This window comes from Galeopterus variegatus, unplaced genomic scaffold (genome assembly GCF_000696425.1).
Source record: "Galeopterus variegatus unplaced genomic scaffold, G_variegatus-3.0.2 Scaffold1513, whole genome shotgun sequence".
Classification (NCBI taxonomy): domain Eukaryota; kingdom Metazoa; phylum Chordata; class Mammalia; order Dermoptera; family Cynocephalidae; genus Galeopterus; species Galeopterus variegatus.
This window is the reverse complement of record NW_007727624.1, coordinates 188,708-207,114: the sequence shown is the minus strand read 5'-3', so window position 1 is coordinate 207,114 and position 18,407 is coordinate 188,708. Positions and strand designations below refer to the sequence as shown.

General features: G+C 47.2%; 1 protein-coding gene across 1 annotated transcript in view; it reads right to left on the bottom strand.

Moving 5' to 3' along the window:
• COTL1 (coactosin-like F-actin binding protein 1) overlaps nucleotides 1-18,407 on the bottom strand; it is a gene marked incomplete at its 5' end in the record, with an annotated part of 45,274 nt that overhangs the window by 5,098 nt on the left and 21,769 nt on the right. The window contains one exon of the mRNA XM_008577448.1: nucleotides 13,516-13,673. Coding sequence (XP_008575670.1) covers nucleotides 13,516-13,673 — 158 coding nt within the window. The remainder of the gene's footprint in view (nucleotides 1-13,515; nucleotides 13,674-18,407) is intronic.

Genomic DNA, 18,407 nt, shown 5'->3' with positions numbered 1-18,407 from the left:
TCTTAAAAGACAAGCAGTCCAGCAATCCGATTACTGCCAAAAAAGAGAAGAAGGGTTACAGATCAAGTGTCTTAACCCATTAAACTGGCTTACACCTACAAGTCCTGCATTGTCCTAGTGTTTCATTTCCATTTTTCCTCAGGAAAACACCAGAGTTAGCTTGTGCAAAATTAAGAGTCCTTCCTAATTAGTTACTAGTTATTTTTTTTAATTCTAATGACCAAGACAGGCACTTTAAACATTTCTGAAGCTGCAATGACTGTGGCCAGGCTCTAGGTCCCATTAGACCAGACTCCAAATTCTCTCTTTGGGAGAATCCTGATGTCCTGCCTCTGGGGGTGGGTGGATGACCTTTACTCTGACTTGAGCCTTGTTGGGTCCCTTCACCTTCAGCCTGGCTGATGAATGATGCATTTGGCACTGGTTCCCTCATCACACAAGGGCCCCACCATGTACCTGCCATGGGGTATCACCTGGAACTCCTGGCAGCCCACGTTGCTCCAAAACTGAGCCGGGAAAAGGAATTTATGGATGACACTGAGGGATGTGCTTCCTCTGGGTCATACCATCTCAACAGCACCACAGATGGCAGGGCTTGGAAGGTCCTTAGAGGTCATCTCCTCTTACCCCTCAATTCACAGAAGGGGAAACTGAGCTCGGCAAGTGACACCCCCACGCAGCCAGTTAAACAGCAGTCATGCTGTTCTAATGGGACCTAGAGCATGGCCATAGTCATTGTAGCTTCATAAATGTTTAAAGTGCCTGTGTTGGTCATTAGAATAAAAAAAAAAAAAAAACCAGTAAAGAATGTGCAAAATTAAGGTGGCTCCCAGCTCTTCATCCTTCCACCTGTGCCTGCTCACCTTTCCCCTGTGCTGTCCAGGAACCTCCCCTCTATGCATTTTCTCCTTCTGCTGCTCCTATGACTCCTCTACCGCTTCCCCATTCTTTGTGCCTGGCAGGGACCCCAGTGCTTTCCAAACAAGGTTTCCCCAACTTGATCCAGCCACCCCATGGGATTGGCTCCCACCTGTCACCTCACAGACAGAGCAGGTGTACATGGAGTGCATCCCCAGGATGCCATGCAGACATGTGGCTGAGATGGGCCTGTAACTAATAGTGGGCAGTTTCTGATGTGGCCTCAGAGCCAGAACCAGACAGTGAGCCCCTTCCTCACCTGCCCCTATTACAGGGGCCCACGCGGCAGGTGGAGCCAGCAGCGACCACATGCAGGTGGGCCTAGCAGGCCTCCACCTCACACAGGATGCTCACAACCCCAGAGGCTTAGGAAGGTGAGTCAACACTCCAATTCAGGGCATGCCCTCTGCCACATGTCCCCAAATGTCTGATTTGGGTGCCAACCTAAAAACCAGCTCCAAACGACTTCACACCTCTCCATCCGGCCCAGAAGACACTTTTAAGGCCTAGAGTTAGGCTAACACCTATGGAATTTAAAATGTTCTCGTAGCCACACTGACAAAAGAAAAAAGAAACAGGTGACATTAATTTTAATAGCATTTTATCTAACTCAATATATCCAAAATATTGTCATTTCAACATGTAATCAATATAAAAATTTTACATGCTTCTCTTCATATGCAGTCTTAGAAATCTGGCGTGTATTTCACAGGCACAGCACATAGCTGCGTGTGGACCACCCACACTGCAAGTGCTCAGGAGCCACAGTGGGTTGGTGAGAGCGCAGGTCTAGACAGAACATGACAGCGTCTGAAAGGATAGTGTGGTCAGGCGAGGAGAACCATGAACCATAAAACATTAGAGCCAATCTGAGTGGGGAGCAGGGAATAATTAGCAGGGGTTCTGAGGGAGACTTTGAGGCCTGGAAATGTCCCATGTCTTGATCTGGGTGGTGTTTGCACAGGTGTGCATGATGAAAATTCAAAATATACAAAAATTCATCAAGCTATACTCCTAAGATTTGTGCATTTTCCTTTATGTAAATTATACTTTGGTTAATTTTTTTAAAAAGGAGAAAAAAATGGAACTGAAAGAAAGCCCTTGAAACCCTGCCATTCACCCCCTCATCTGATAGAGGACCAGCCAGGCACCCGAAGAGGGGAAGCAATTCGTCCCAGGGCACACAGCAACTTCATGGCGGGGGCCCTGGGGACACATCCCTGGAAGCACTAGGCCTGTCCCCTCTCCTCTGCATCCTGCCTCTGTGGACTGCTCTACACTGTCTGTCCCTCCTGCATCAATAGTCGCAAGGCTGCTGAAGCAACCTGTCAAAGACAATATGCGCCAGTCTGGGGTCCTTGTCACCTGTGGCTCTAGCAAGATCTTTGTTTTGTCTAGAAACACTGTGTCCTCTCTGATAGCTCCCAGACAAGGGACTTTTCCCTTTTTTTTGCCACAGCAGGACTTTTCAAAGGAAGAGACCTCATCCAGGTGAGTCTGACTCCAAGGGGCTTAGGCCACCATCAGAATGGCTTGGAAACAGGCAACCACCAAGGCGAGGACAAGTTTGGTCCCTGTGACTTTTCTCAAGTGCACATATGTTAATGCCTCAAAGTTGTAAAACAAACCTCAGTTTGTTTTCCCGATCAAGGTGATTGTAGGGATGAGGGTCAGGAACCAGGGATCTGTACATAGTCATGTATTTGCAAGCCTGGTTTAAAAAGTACATAAACATTTTTCTATCCTTGGTTTTAAATTATCCCTTTTTTTTTAAAGGGCTCCCAACTGCCTGGGCTTAAACCCCAGCTTTAGGCTTAAGGTGTGCTAGGAGTAGGTTTAGGCCAAATACAAATAGGGACGGTTGTCCATGCACATCTGCAGCAGCCTGGCCCACCCGTGAGCTCAGCCTCCCTGAGTCTCAGCCTCCTCATCTGCAAACCCGTTTGCAGTAATAACAGCACCTATGTCCTAAGACTGTTGTGAGGATCTTATGAGCTTGCAAAAGGCTTGGCCATTTGATGAGTCTGCCAGGCACAGAGTAAGTGCTCAATAATCATTAGATAATATTTTATTTATTTATTTATTTTGCAGCTGGCCAGAACAGGGATCGAACCCTGGACCCTGGTGTTATCAGCACCACAATCTAACCAAATGAGCTAACTGGCCAGCCTCAGATATTTTAAATGATCATGAGTTCACCCTCATTCTCAAGATTGTTAGGGGAGTTTGAGATACAAAGTTGTTTTCTGAAATGCTCAGAGTGAAAGGTCAGGCAGCGGCTGGTTCCTCTTCTCTCCATCCCTGATGTTTATTTTTTAATGAAGGGAAATCCCGGGAATTCCTCTGAATAACCAAGGCAGCAATACTGGCACGTCCCTCACCCTTGCAGGGAGAAGATGCAAATCCAGCTGCAAATCCAAAATCTGGGCCGCAGGTTAGTTACAGGAGGACAGAGAGAATACCTGTCACGGTGGGAGTGTCAGGTCTTCTGCTGAGAATGCTTGGACTATGGAGTGTTCCTAACCAACGTGGAAAATGTGGGTGCAGGGAAGTTCTGGGAAGGAAGAAGTGAGCGAGGGGTCTTTGATGGTTAAGTTTGTGATGTTGGGAATGTATACTTTTTACAGAGTGGGGCCAGGGAAGAAAGGCAATCTTCATTGTATTCAAAGGCAATGAGAGCTAACGTAATTCATTCTCACACACACGTGTTTATCGAACACTTATTACACGTCACACTCTCCTAGGCCCTGAGAAGTCAAAATTCTGGTACTTACAGGTCTCTCTGAGGGTCTGAGAACAGAAAAAGAGAAGCAGGGAGCTCTAAAATGCCCTGAAGGAAGCATTCAATGACTCCGGGCTCTGGTTTCCATCTCCATGAAAGAAGGCCAGACAAAAGGGTCTCCCTGTTCCCCACCCCAGGCCTTTCCTCCAGGGATCTATGCCTAAGCCTCTAGAGCACATGGACATTGGACAAAGTTCCACTGCAGACACCAGAACCCAAGGGGCTATGGGAAAAACTGGCACAGAAAAGTCAAGTTTGGGATCAGAGCATGGCTCTCAAAATGAAGGCTGTGTGCTCGCTTCAGGCTCGTCCCCGATCCCTTGCGAAACAGCATGGGGGATAGAATCTCTTCCCCCAACATGCATTGAGTGAGGCGGGGGGTAGACAAGACACATGCTGGCCACAGTAATGTGTCTTTTCCCTAAGTAGGTGAAGATTAATTATAAACCAAAGACCCCAGAGTGCTGAAGAAAAGGAGTCGGTTCCCAGCATCCTGCATCTTGCCAGGAGAAAGGGAAACCTCCAAGGAACACGAGCCATGTAAAAATGCACAATCACCAAACCTGCTGGGCACTCAGCTGCCACCCACCCGGGCCTCCCACACTTCCCCTCCTACAACTATTCTAAAGTGCTGCAAGGCCAAGGTTTAAAAAGTCTTACCGGCAAGGTGTAATTTACTCAGAAAAAGCAGGCACTTTTAATAGGCATGAGTCCTCACAGAGAAAGGGAATAAACAGATCAAAATGGTATGGCCTAAAAGGGAATAAACAGATCAAAATGGTATGGCCTAGCACCTGACAGATTCAGGAACAAAGGCACCTGCGTCACCCTTACAGCTCAGAGGTGGCACAACCCTGCTTCTCTAGGAGAGAACAAAGGACAAGACAGAGGCATAGGGCCACAGTATAGTGCGCACAGGGTGATCACCTAATGCAGATGGGTGGCAGGAAGGCATGACACCCTAACAGCATGCCAGGAGTAGGTCTGGGACCAAACCAAGTAAGGAGAGTTGTCCATATGCCAGGAATCCTGACCCTTGAGGGCCACCCTTCTCTTTAGCATTCGGGCAACAGCCTGAAGTCTGCTTTCTTGACTCTCCACTTTCCTGACCACAGCCATTTATAGAAGTCCCAGCTCCACTTTGCCTGATTTCTGCCTGCTGCTTCACCTAGATCAAGGAGACAAGAACGTGGAAAACATACTCCACTCTCCCCTCCTGTATCCATGGCAGACATCGTAAATCACAAATACTTTTCCCACCGAGTCCAGACCTAACCTCAGAATCCTTCTTAACCCACGGCTCCAAATAGTCCCTGCCTGTTGCTCAGTTGACAAGCTACAGATTAAGTCCAGGTTTAGGTCTTCAACTTCTGCCCACTTAAAACTGTGCCTAGATGTAGATGTCTTGTTCCTCGGCCACATCCACATTTGGGAATTTTTCCCAAAGAAATAATTGCACAGAATTTTTTTTAAATGACAGCACATATACTCAAAGATGCTCACTATCAATAAATACCAGATTGCTTGAACTTTTCAACAAAAGTTGAATAAGTAAATAGTGTCTACATTGAACACTTTATACACACCAGACACTTACTTTTTTGACAATTCTGCTAGTTAGATACTATCATCCCAATTTTTCAGATGAGGAAATTGAGGCTCAGGGAGGCAAAGTTGCCAGAAAAGGGTCACACATATAACTTCAGGCCAAGGTCTTTCCCAAGAGAAGGGACATGCACACGTGTACACACACATGCAGATATGCACACATGCACAAACACAGGGGGTAACACAGGCTTACCTATGTTGTACCACATCCACTCACTAAATAGCATTTGGCCATCAAAATTATGAAAACTGAGGGCCGGCCCGGTGGCGCACTGGAGAGTGCACCACTTGGGAGTGCGGCGGCGCTCCCGCCAAGGGTTCGGATCCCATGTGGAGACCGGTTCCCGCTCACTGGCTGAGCGCGGTGCGGGCGCAACACCGAGGGTTGCGATCCCATTACCAGTCAGTAAAAAAGACAAAAAGGAAAAAAAAAATTATGAAAACTGAGGATGGACACACGCATGAAATGTTAGATGAAAGGACATGAGTTGTGTCTGTGCTGGTAAAGGCTATGTAAAAACACGTACCCATGAGGCAAAGGCTCAGAGGTGAGCAGAAATCTGTATGAGGTGGAGACTACAGCTGATCATTCTTTAGTTCATTTTGTCTGAACACTTTTTAAAAACCGTAGTGACCAGGAATTTAAAAAAAAAAAAAACACCATGGGGAGAAGACGGAGACCATGCAGCTTGTTCCAGAAGGAAATCTCAAAATGCGGAATTTCCAGGGACAAATCATGGCCAGAGGAGGAGAAAGAGGGGCAGTGGTGTAGGCAGAGGCAGCAAAAGGGAGGAAAGAATCTCACAGTGACAAGATTTCAAGAGCACAGTGAGCCTCCAGCCTGCCCGTCTTGGGAAACTCATTCACACATGAAGACCCTCCAGATGCATTTCTTCAGGCTCCACCAGTGAAGCTCTGTGCATGCTCAGATCCAGCGTCCCACAGCACAGCAACTGCATGCCGTCTGGCTGTGTCAGGAATCACCGCATCGGGCGGCAGGACGCCAGTGGCTGCTAGGTGAGCCAGGCAGGCACCATGCCAAGGCAGGCTGGCCAAGGCCTGGGGCCAGATCTGGAGTTTCATGAAAGGTAGCCAGGCCACAGCCCATAGGGCAGAAGTGTTTGCTTCTTACAGCGGCTTCATTTACACGTCAGGCCCAAACTCAGAGTGTTTAAAGTCTTTCCAGGGCTTTCACAGCCCTCCAACAAAGCCCCACCTTTACAGTGGTCTCCAATACCCTGCCACCCACCTCTGCCTCGACGCTCACCTTGGCCCAAGGACTCGGCCTCTCCCAGCCTCAGATTCTGCATCTGTGTATTGGGGTAATTACAGCACCTGGCTCCTGGATGAACACGTCTGGACCTCCATACAAGATACCTGGTGCCCTGTTCACAGCTACTTGGGAGCTTTTTATTTTCCAATCAGGCAGCGTGTGTTTTAAAAATACACGACATGAGCACCAAGAAGCTCTATTGCCTGAGCCCAGGGCCAGGTGAAAGGCTTCAGGATGGACAAATAGGCCCTCCTGGTTTTGAGAACAGAAGCCTTTCCATGAACCCCTGTCTTGAAAAAGCGTAAACACTCCACGTAAAACAGTTGAAGCCCTCGGAGAGCAATGCAGAGTCCAGGGACAGTCCCAGGTGCCAAGTGGGACCAATGCTTTGCGAGGAGTGCAGTGGCTCCATAAACCTCCTTACGTGGAGGTAGGTAGGTTCTCTCAGCTGCCCCAACCAGCTCTCATTTCTGCTTTTTATTGAAACAAAAACAGGGCTTTGGGGAATTCCAATTCAACCACTGAATCCCTCCTGAAGTATAACTGGTTTCCACAATCCAATTCAACCCAAAGAACAGTTAGTGAGCAATTACTAGCTTCTGTCCTAGGAATACACAAAGAGCCTATGTGAAGAAGTCAATCTGTCCACTTCTTCATTTTTTAGCACTTGCTATGTGCCAGGCATAGAACTCTTCCAGGCACTAGGAGTACTATGTAATAAAGCAGCTGCAGCTCCTGACCTCAAGGAGATTACTTTCTAGCTGGGCACTTAATTATGAATCCTAGAGTCTGGACCGTAATAGAATCAGATACAGAAGCCATTAACTCCAAGTGAGGCTGGTAGGGGAATGGGGTAAAGAATCAGGGTTTTGAAGTATGAACAGGAGTTCACCAGGCACCAAAATGGAGAGACCCCTTTCATATCTGCTGCTTTTCTTTAACACTTCCAACAACTTTGTGAAAATGTACATCCTCTCTTTCTAAGTGAGAACTAAGATTCTAGAGATAAAATTACTTGCCCAAGGTCCTGAAACTATGAGTTAAACTTGAGCTAGAATATTGACTTGGCTCACTTCCCCAAAAGCCCATGACCTTTTCCATTTGGCACAGCCGTATTTTTTTTTAAAGTATAAAGTAATGATGCTCAGTTTCCATTTTTTAAAAAAGTTTCCACCATCAAGAAAGATTGAGAACTGGTACGTTTAAAAATAAGTGTGCTGCGCAAATCTACAAGAGTACAAGTTTCCAAATGCACATGGCCTCAGTATAAAGTAACGATGCTCAGTTTCCATTTTTTAAAAAAGTTTCCACCATCAAGAAAGATTGAGAACTGGTACATTTAAAAATAAGTGTGCTGCGCAAATCTACAAGAGTACAAGTTTCCAAATGCACATGGCCTCAGAGCAGTTCACTCGGTGCTGAAAGACGCTGGGAAATACACGGTGCGGGCAAGTGTCTGAGCCGAGCGCTGAGGCCACACCGCCTGGACTGCAGCCAGAGCACCACCAGATCTGGGACTGGGAGCATGTGCCTCAACTCCCCTGGGCCTCAGGCTCCTCATCTGTAACATGGGGAGAGGACCAGGCCTTATGAAGCATAGATGATTTAATACGTGGACAGTCCTTACAAGAGCGTTAGACCCAGAGTAGGGACACAATAAAACTACCGTTACTCATAGTATTACCACATTGGTACACTAAAGAGGTCCTCAGAGGGGAGAGACGGGTACACGTGGCCCTGGAGGGGGGAAGGTGTTACAGAACTTGTCAGTCCTGCTCCTGGGGTTTAGAAGCCTCAGAATAGACACTCATCTGTATTTCCGCACCGTCACTGGAATATATCTGTCCTCCCATCCCCACTTCTCCTAGGAGGAAACTTGCTCCACCAGGTCTCTTTTCCTGATGCTAAAAGCTGACATGTACCCTCTGATCACTTGGTTCTGTGACTATTCATATTATGTTAAAGAATAAATAAAACAAGCACATGAATAAAACCGTTTTGCAAGACAAGCATGATGCGTCACTGACCAAGTCTGGCTCTAAATTGAGAGGCCTGGCCCTGGCCCTGGTCAGTCTCTGTCACTGGCCACGGCAACGTGCCCACAATCCTCCAGAGACACAAGAACAATGGGGCTGGTGTTTTGTCCCAGGCGGCAGCCAGGCTCTTCCGCAGCAGACACGGCCGGGCGAAGCGGTCGAGCGTGCTGTGCACTCAGCGCATTCCCTGGACTCATGTCTGGCCGACATAGCCGCCCAGCCCGGCTCACCCGGTGGCCCCTGCTGCTGTGGCCTTGACGGCATTCATCTTGTTTTGTCTTGTTCCCCAAGCAACAGACGTGGCTCAGTTTCTCAGCCTGGATCTGAATACAGACCCAACAGACTCAGAGCCGAACCTCTGACTTCTACCTCTCCTGGCTCCAGCCCCAGCCCTGCCGCTGTTAGTTGTGGGTTTGGGACAAGTCCTCTCACTGCTCTGGGCCTCAGTTTCCCTGTATGCCAATGCATCTAGGTGGCAGGCCACAGATACAGCACAAGTTGTCAGCACTGGAAAGTGTGAGTAAGGCCAGGACCTCCCTGTGTTGCTGATGGCTCTAACCTTGGCCTGGGCCATATGCCAGACAAGCAGACAAGACAGGTGAACGAGATCCATGCCCCATGCCCTGGGCTCAACAACAAGTCTACCATCTCCTACAGAAATGATCCACAATGAAGAAGTGTTTAAATGTTTTCTGCACAAGCTGCACAGCACGGTATTGCCTATAAAAGGGAAAACTGCAAATGACAGCTACTATTTTCAGGGTCATTACCAGACTGTTCTAAGCACTTTCCCTATATTTGCTCATTTAATCCCCACGACAACCCTAAGAGGTACATATTATATCACCCCTATTTTACATACCAGGTTCCTGAAGCCCAGAGAGAGTAAGCAATGTGCCCAAGGCCACGCAGTAAGTGATGAAGCTGAAATTTGAACCCACACCATCTGGCTCAAAAGTCTACACTCCGGACCACTGCACTACATTCCTCTTTGTCAAAGTAAAATAAGGTTCTTTTTTTTTTTTTCCTTTTTGTCTTTTTTTCGTGTCCGGCAACGGATCGCAACCCTCAGTGTCGCCCCCGTACCGGACCGGACCGGACCGGCAACGGGATCGCAACCCTCGGTGTTGCGCCCACACCTCGCTCAGCCAGTGAGCGGGAACCGGTCTGTATGTGGGATCTGAACCCTCGGCGGGAGCGCGGTGCGCCACCGGGCCGGCCCCAAAATAAGGTTCTTTTAAAGGTAAAATTCTGTTATAAATAAATCACCCCATTTTAAAAAAGAAAAACAAAAAGAAAAATTTTCAGAATATGCCAAAACAGAATATGACACAGTAAGTCAACTCATCTAATTCCTCATTTTACAAATGGGGAAACTGAGGCCCAGGGGGTGGGGGAGTGTCTTGCTCATGGTCAGGTAGGTAGTTAGTGGCATGAAAACCCCCCTTCTTGATTCTGGCTACTGTACATCAACAACGAAGCAATGAATTTATACTCTCCATGTTTCACATAAGGATGTGGGTGTATTACTTTTATTACCATAAAAGCTGAGGGTTTATTAATAATCTTAAACTAAAAGTCAATCCACTTATTGTCCACGTGGAAATAGTGGCAAAAGGCCGCTGGGGAAGTGATCTTGTCCCCAAGAAATGGAATCCAGAATGGCCTATGTGAGAGGTCCCTGAATAACATTTGGCCCGAGTCCCCCTTAAACAGAGGGGAAAGCTGATACAGGTGCCAGTCACTGCATGTAGAAAGATACCATGCCACCAGCATCTTTGTAACCCAAATGCCTCTATTTGCAGCTATCGTATAAACGTGCGGTCTTGCAGCAGCTTCAGATGTTGAACACATTTAAGCACGGCGGTGGAAAATGCAAAGATAATGGGCAGCATATAATACTGCACCTGCAATTCAGGACGGCGTCCAGGCTCCCCCACCGGAGTGGACATCTGTGCTTTTCATCTAGCCACATCCCTTTCTTTTAACTGCTGGGGTCATGCTGGAGCCGCCAATCATGAAACCCCGCCTCCCTGCATGTGACCTAAGCTGAACCAATCGGGGCCCTCTTGAGGGACTGACTGACACTGAGGGAAGAGGCCTCCCTCTTCTTCTGGGATCTAGATCCAGGAGGACCACTGTGGCCTGGACCATTTCTGGTGTTATGCAGAGGCTGCCTGAGGCCAAACCCAGAGGATAACAGAACTGGGAGATGAGATGAAAATACTGCTTGAGCCTGGATCCAGCCACGCCTATAGCCAAAACCTCTGCGCTTCTCAGTTCCCAGAGCCTGGTAATTCCCCTGTTTGCTTCAATGTATGTGAGCTTGCAAATGAACATATTATAACTACTATTTCCACCTAAAGATTCCCACCAGAGAATCAATTTCCCCAAACCACCCTCAGTCACTGGCCCACTTAACCAAACTGAAAAGAGTTCTGAATTGGAAGAAACCCTGCAGACTGCTTAGGGGGTACAAGGTTTCCTTTGGGATGATGAAAGAGTTCTGAAACTAGATAGTGGTGATGGCTGCACAACAGTGTGGATGTGCTTAATGCCATGGAATTGTACATTTTACAACCATTAAAATGGTACATTTTATGTTATTGTACTTTACCACAATTTTTAAAATGGAAAGCAAAAAGGAAGTGAAGATTTCAAAGACTGTGTCCACTGGATGCATCCTGACAAGCAGCCTCCCCCTTATTGTCCCCTCTGCTCCTGGGCACGCCCAAGATGGCATAGGTGGGCAGAACTCAGCAGGAGAGCTTTGGCCATGGGACGTGCACCCATTTGCAGATTTCATTCTCCTGCCACACAGAAAACTCTGAAAGCTAGTTAACCAATAAAAGCCAATTGGCTGGGAGAAAAATAGCCTGTAGGGCTGCAGCTTTCCAAAGGAAGGGTTCCAGCGCCAGACAGGGTGCAGACAGGAGGGCTAACAGTAATGCTGATTGAGATGTGAAATCAGTGACATTTAAAATTGAGCACTCACTCGGTTCCAGGCATAGCGCTAACCCTTTCAACAGGCAATCTGACAACCCATACCTTTTAGAAATGATTATCATGCCTATTAATTCTGAAACCCCACCTCCTGAGAATGTATTCTAAAAGGACTAATTTAGCAAAAGAGAAAAGAGCTGTGCGTATTAAGTTGTTCGTTGGAACATTATTTATAAAAATAAAAATTGGAAGCAACTCAGGAGGCCGAGAACAGGCAAACATTCAGTACATTATAGCCCACTTGTGAAATGGGGCCCTCCGCTACCAGAGAGACGTTGATTTCAAAGTCTGTGCAGCCACATAACTTGTGAAATTATGTTAGCCCAAAAAACAGCAGCAGCAGCAGACGCAGCAGACTAGGGCAAGGTCTGCAGGCCGTGACCACAGTGATGCAGAAGGCGGCGGGGAGCCCGGCATGGGGGAGCTGCTGGGGAGACCCAAAACAGCAGTGACAGTGGAACTGACAGTGGGACAGCAGGAATTTATTACTTCCTACTGTTATTTTCTAAGTAGAAGATTTATTTTGAAAGAGTTTTAGGTTTACAGACAAGTTGCGAGAGATAGTATCGAGTTTCCATATTACCTGCTCTCCCCCCAATACACACACACACCCCAACACACACGACACACACACACATACACCCCAACATACATGATACACACACACACCGACACATGCAACACACACACCCCAACACACATGACACACACACATACACCCAAACACACACACATACACCCCAACACACACCAACACACACACACACCCCGACACACATGACAACCATCATGACGGTCAACTGCAGGGCTTTCTTATAGCCTCAGAAAGAAACCCTATACCCTAAATTTAGCTGTTACCCACCCCCATCATTAGCCTATTAGTTTTAAACATTTATTTATTGTGGACAACTTATACTGTTCTGTATCTTTAAAACAATGTGTGTTTGGTAGGGAGTGGGGACAGTGTCCCTTGCCCTCTGCAGCAGACAGGCTGCTGAAGGGACATGTAACACAATACTTAAGGTCGCTTGAACAACAGCCTAAACACACTGAAAGAGGGAGAGATTCCTGAGTTCGTGGGTTGGGAGAAATCCTTTTGCAAATGGATTTCTTGGGTAAGGAGAGAGCTTTCTCTCTCAGCAACCCTTTCCTTGTTTACCTTCTTGGAATTCAGGTTTTCTTTTCTCAGGATGACCCCATACCCTAACCCCAAATGAATAACCTTGGAAGTTTCTAACAGTGTCAATTTTCTTTAATGGCTAGAATGGAAAAGACGTCAAAACAGAGAACTCTTGCAAGGAGAAATGTTCAGGAGCTCAAAGACAAAACCAAGGGTACACCTGCCTTTTCCCCTTTAGTCTAACAGGAACTCGGGTATAAGTCAGCCATGGATAACATGGTACCCGATCACCCAGTCTAGGTGTCTGCACCATTGCTGATACAGCCTTTGTCATTCTACGGTCACCAAAATCATTATAAAACCTCCGCCATCTCTCATAAGGTTGACAGATATTCGTTCAGCAAGTGCCAGGTACTGCTGAGAGGATACATGTGAATTCTCCCGCCAGATCCTCACGGCCACCCCTGGAAGTCCTTCATGATGTTACCAGGTAGTGGTTGACATTTTGGTCACCCCCCTGCCCCACCCACAGGGGTAGACACCCTGCCGCTTTGTTTCTACCACATGATGGCCAGAGTCACAAACACAGTCTCCTGCTTCCTAGCCACATCCCGAAAGAAACTTTAGTGACATTTCACCAATGGCTCTACTGGTCCAGAGGCATGGCTTGTGCAAAGTCACAGCCAAGTCACAGACCCAGCCTTCTCTGTCCCTGATGGATGGTGACCTTTTCTGGGGGGTGATGTCCCAGACTAACAGAACACGGAAGCATTACCTGCACAACCTCCTTTACCAGGGTCTTGTCCGTCCCAGTCTTAGCCCGCTGCAGCCCGCTGACGTTCTCGCCAATCCACGTGATGAGGGCGAACTTGGACCTCTTGCTCATGGCGTCACCCGTGGTGAAGCGCACAAAGGCAAACAGCCGGACATCATCTGTGGCCAACGCAAAAAGAGAGCACGGCACTCAGTGAAAACAACCCAAAACCAGGTCCCCTGAGGAGAGGCCACGAGTCACCAGTGAGACTGGAGCAGCATGGCAGGAGGGAACGTGGTCCCTGGGAGCAAAGTGCAGAGGGTGGGAAGGAAGCTCTCGTATGCTGACCTTGGCCGACACTCTCTCCTTTAATACCAACAACAGCACTGCAGGCTTTACTGCCCATGTCACAGAAAGGTCATGTGACACTCCTGAGGCTGTGCAGGCAGTTCGAGGTCATGCTGGGGCTTGAACCCAAGCCCCTCTGGCTGCAATGCTTATGACCTTCATAGGGCCAAGGCTCCAATTATGGATCTTAGCGAACAGAAATTTGTCAAACCCTTCTTATTCTCAAATTTTTTTGACAATTTTGTTACTGAAACATAATTGATTATATATATTTGTGGGGTACAGATTTAAATATCAATACATGTGTACAATATGCGGTAATTGAATCAGTATAATTAGTATACTGATGTTTATAAAACGTAATCAATCTTTGTGACCCTTAACTAATTTCTTGCTACCACTCCTCACCCTACCCCTTTCCCGCCTCTTATAACCACACTTCTGTTCTTTTTTTTTGAAAGTTCAATGTATTATTGTGATTCTTTCTTTCTCTCTCTCTTTTCCTTCTTTATTTTAGCTCCTGCTTACGAGTAAGGACATGCAGTATTTCTTTTTCTGTGCCTGACTTATTTCACTTGTAATTTTCTCCAAGCTCATCCATGTTGCTGTGAATGGCAGAATTTCATTCTTTTTGATGGCAGAGTAGTGTTCCATTGTGTATATATACCACATTTTCCTTAGCCACTCATCTGTCAATGGACGTTTAGATTGATTCCAGCTCTTGGCTACTGTAAACAGAGCTGCAGTAAACACAGGAGTGCAGGTGTCCCTTAGCCATGATCATTTCTATTCCTTTGGGTATATACCCAGCAGTGGGATTACTGCTTATCCTCAATCTTCGAGGTCCTACTTGGAATGAGAAAGCCACACTGTGAAGGGGTGGGAGATGAGGTGGCAACAAAGAGAAAGTGGCTGTTATTTTGGCCTGGGATACAGCTTGTGGCCCACCAGGGATGTTTAGCTTGTGGCTGGACAATTAGGCCCAAAACAAATCCTGAATATTTTTCCATTGGGTATGTTATGCTTGTTATATTTTATATGCTCACTTTTATTAAAATGACTTTGGGTACTAATTTGCTCCACTGATCTACATTGAAGTTTTGTTTCAATATCACACTGTTTTCACTATCATCCCTTTGGAATCTCTCTCCCAATCCACTAGGCTAAGTTCCCCATCCTCCACTGCTCTGTGTAATCAAACTATTAGTTGATATTCCTGAGTTTTTAAAGTGATGTGTGTGTGTACCCCACTAGGGTAGACAGGATTGCTCAATCTCAGCACAACTGACACGTGGAGCCAGACCATTCTCTGTGGTGGGGGGTGTCCTGTGCACTGTAGGGTGTTTAGCAACATCCCTCACCTTGGCCCACTAGATGCCAGGAGCTCCCCACAGTGTGACAATCAAAAACACCTCTAGACATTGCCGGATGTCTCCAAGGGGCAGAACCACCCCTGGATGAGAACCTCTGGTCTACATATAGTTTGTGTCTCCATTTAATCAGTACCTTTCTGAGTTTCCCACCTAAGTTCTGTGCTTTCTTGAGGAAATCACATATCCTTACTCAGCTTAATGCATAAACGTTTCATATTTTAATTGCCATTATCAGTGAGATCTCATTACACTTCCTAACTGGTGATTGCTAGTCCAAAGGACTGCTACTGGTTTACAGTTAATCATCTTGTGCCAGCCACATTGATAAACTCTTCTGTTCACACAGGACTTTTAGCTGCTGGCTTCAGGATTTCTCAGGTATGCAATGATATTATAGAGCAATGTTTGCTTCTCAAACACCACGTGCATTGGAATCACTGGGGGATCATCCTAAAATGTAAATTCTGCTTCAGCAGGTCTGCAATGGAGCACTGGGGTCTGTGCTTCTAAGAAGCTCCCAGATGCTGCTGCTGGTGGTGGTCAAAGAACCACATTTGGAGTGAAAAAGAAAAAAACCCAAGATGCTTTTCTTCCTAGAATCTTTTTAGGTACTTCCATGCCGAATCCTACATAAAGTTAACACCAAAACCAAAGGCCACAAACCATCTGTCTAAAGGAGACACACAGGCCTGGGGTTGATAAAGTCCACTTCCTGATGGTTATCTCACAGCCTAAGGAGTGACTGGCAGCGCACCTTCGACAACACGCTGCTCTGTCTACCGGGTAACCCATATGTCCCAGGGGAGCAAAGAAACATAGTTCTCAGCAGACATGAACCTCTGACCCACACTCTGCAGCCCGGGGTCAGGTGATTCCACAGCATTTATTTCTTAAGGGAAATAGACCATCGTCACCACTCACATGGGCACAGCACTTTTCAGTTTATAAGACATGTTTATATTTTATCACATCTCATCTTCACAACGATCCTGTGAGGTGGGCGAGATAGGGACGTCATCATCACCTTCATCATCAACATCCAAATCACCACTAGCTGGAGGCTCAGGAGTCACGTGATGGTCGCACCTAATGGCACAGCAAAGCCAGCAGCCAAGGACCTGGACATCAAGGTTTGCACGCTCAGCCCCCTTCCTTTAGGGACTGCCCCCACGTGGCCATGCGAATCTGGTGGGCATCCCCTGTGACACCCAGGGGTCAGTGGGTGACAAGCAGTGGGGACAAAAGAAAGGATGGTCTCAGAGACACTTCACAGGCAAATCGATGGGGCTCAGTGACCGAATGGACATCAGAAGTAAGGAAAGAGTGTCGGGGTACAGGAGGCCATGTAGGGGTGAGACATCCCATCCCTTACACCCCCAAGAACTGACTTAATTCCCAAACATCTGACCCTCAGCTGCCCCATCTGTAAAACAGGGTGTTTTATTTGTCATTCCCATTTTTTCTTGATTGAGATAAAAGTCACATAACATAAAATTTGCCATTTTAACCAAAGTATGCAATTCAGTGGCTTTAGGTACACTCACAGTGCTGTGCGACGATCAACACTATCTAATTCCAGAACATTTTCATTATCCCAGAAAAAAACTCCATCCCCATTAGCAGTCACTCCCCGTTCTCCAACTCCCTCTCCGCCACACACCCCAGCTCTTGGCAACCACTAATCTACTTTCTGTGTCTAAGGATTTGCGTATTCGGATATTTCATAGGAATGAAATCATACAATATGTGACCTTTTGTGACTAGGTTCTTTCACGTAGCATCACGTTTTCAAGGTTCATCCACGTTGTAATATGTATCAGAACTTCACTCCTTATTATGGTGAATAACATTCCATTGTATGGATGGACCGCATTTTGTGTATCCATTCATCGTTGGATGGAATCTTGAGTCGCTTCCAAAATGGAGTGATTTCACACCTCTCTCACCAGTTGACCATGAAGATCAAATATGAAAGCTACAAAACCCACCTGGCCGAACATAGTGGAACCTTCTACCTGAAGCTACTGCCATGGGGTGGAGCTGCCAGGTGGTTCCTGTGCACAGGAAACGAGGCTGGTACAATCGAAGCACTGAACTTTTCAGTTGAAATGTACATAGCCACATGTGGCAGGCACAGACCAGAGCCTGGGGGAGAAACCCTTTGGTTCAAGAGCATTTCTTAGCATTCCCAATCATGTGTGATAAACCAGTACACTGTTTTGAGTAGTGTTGTCAGAGAAAAAGCACCAAAGTGTTTAATTAAACTGCAGTCCCAACCTGAGGGGGAGGCAGGGCCACGCATCGGAGATGGCTCCCAGCTGGACTTCATAAGCAAAAATAAATAAATAAATAAAAAAGAAATGAGTCTGTCTCCATGGTAACCACTCTATTTCCCATTTCCACACTGGTCAGCCTGAGCACTCGGGCTCCAGTGACTGCCTCTGGTTCCAAACCGCCCATCCCTGGCCAGAGCCACATGTGGGAGAGCTGCCGGCTGCTCTGGACTGATGCATTTCTTTGGAAACCCCAACCATCTGTTCAGCCATGGGCTGAGCCTTCTGGCCCAGCCAGCTCTCCCAGCCTCTTGCTCTCTTCTCGATGACCCCCTCCCACGGTTCTGGCCTTCTTCTCTGGGCAATGCTATGCCTTTTCCAGGGTTTGCCCTCTCTGCCAGATGTCTCCACTCGGTCGGCCAGCCTTGGGCAACCTCCAGCTCTCCAAATTCATTCCTCGCTTCTTTCAGGCCTTCCCAGTTTTTTCTTGGGCAGCACCGTCCCCCTCTGAGTCCTTCAAGCATCCTCCCAATTAAACCCATATCCCAAAGACCAGCCCAGGACCTGGCACAAGACAGATTCACGATAAGTCACAACTCCCCATCCCAAGGACATTGGGAACCTTTCAGAAACACAGGCTGATGTCATTTAGATTATCATGGGGGTGAGGGCAGGAGGGACATGGTTTCCTGGGTGACTGTTCGGTGCTTATCTGACCCTGGTTTAGTCAACAAGATTGCTGACGGACATGTTTTCGAAAATCCAACAGTCACGCCATGCTTACAAATGTTTGCCACCGGAGATTTGGCACGACAGTGAGAAGTCAGCTGAGGCTGAGACACAAATCCTGCTGTCCCAGCACCATGGTGGCCCGGCAGGCCTGAGGCCTCTCCCCTGCCCACGCTGAAGGAGGTCCTGC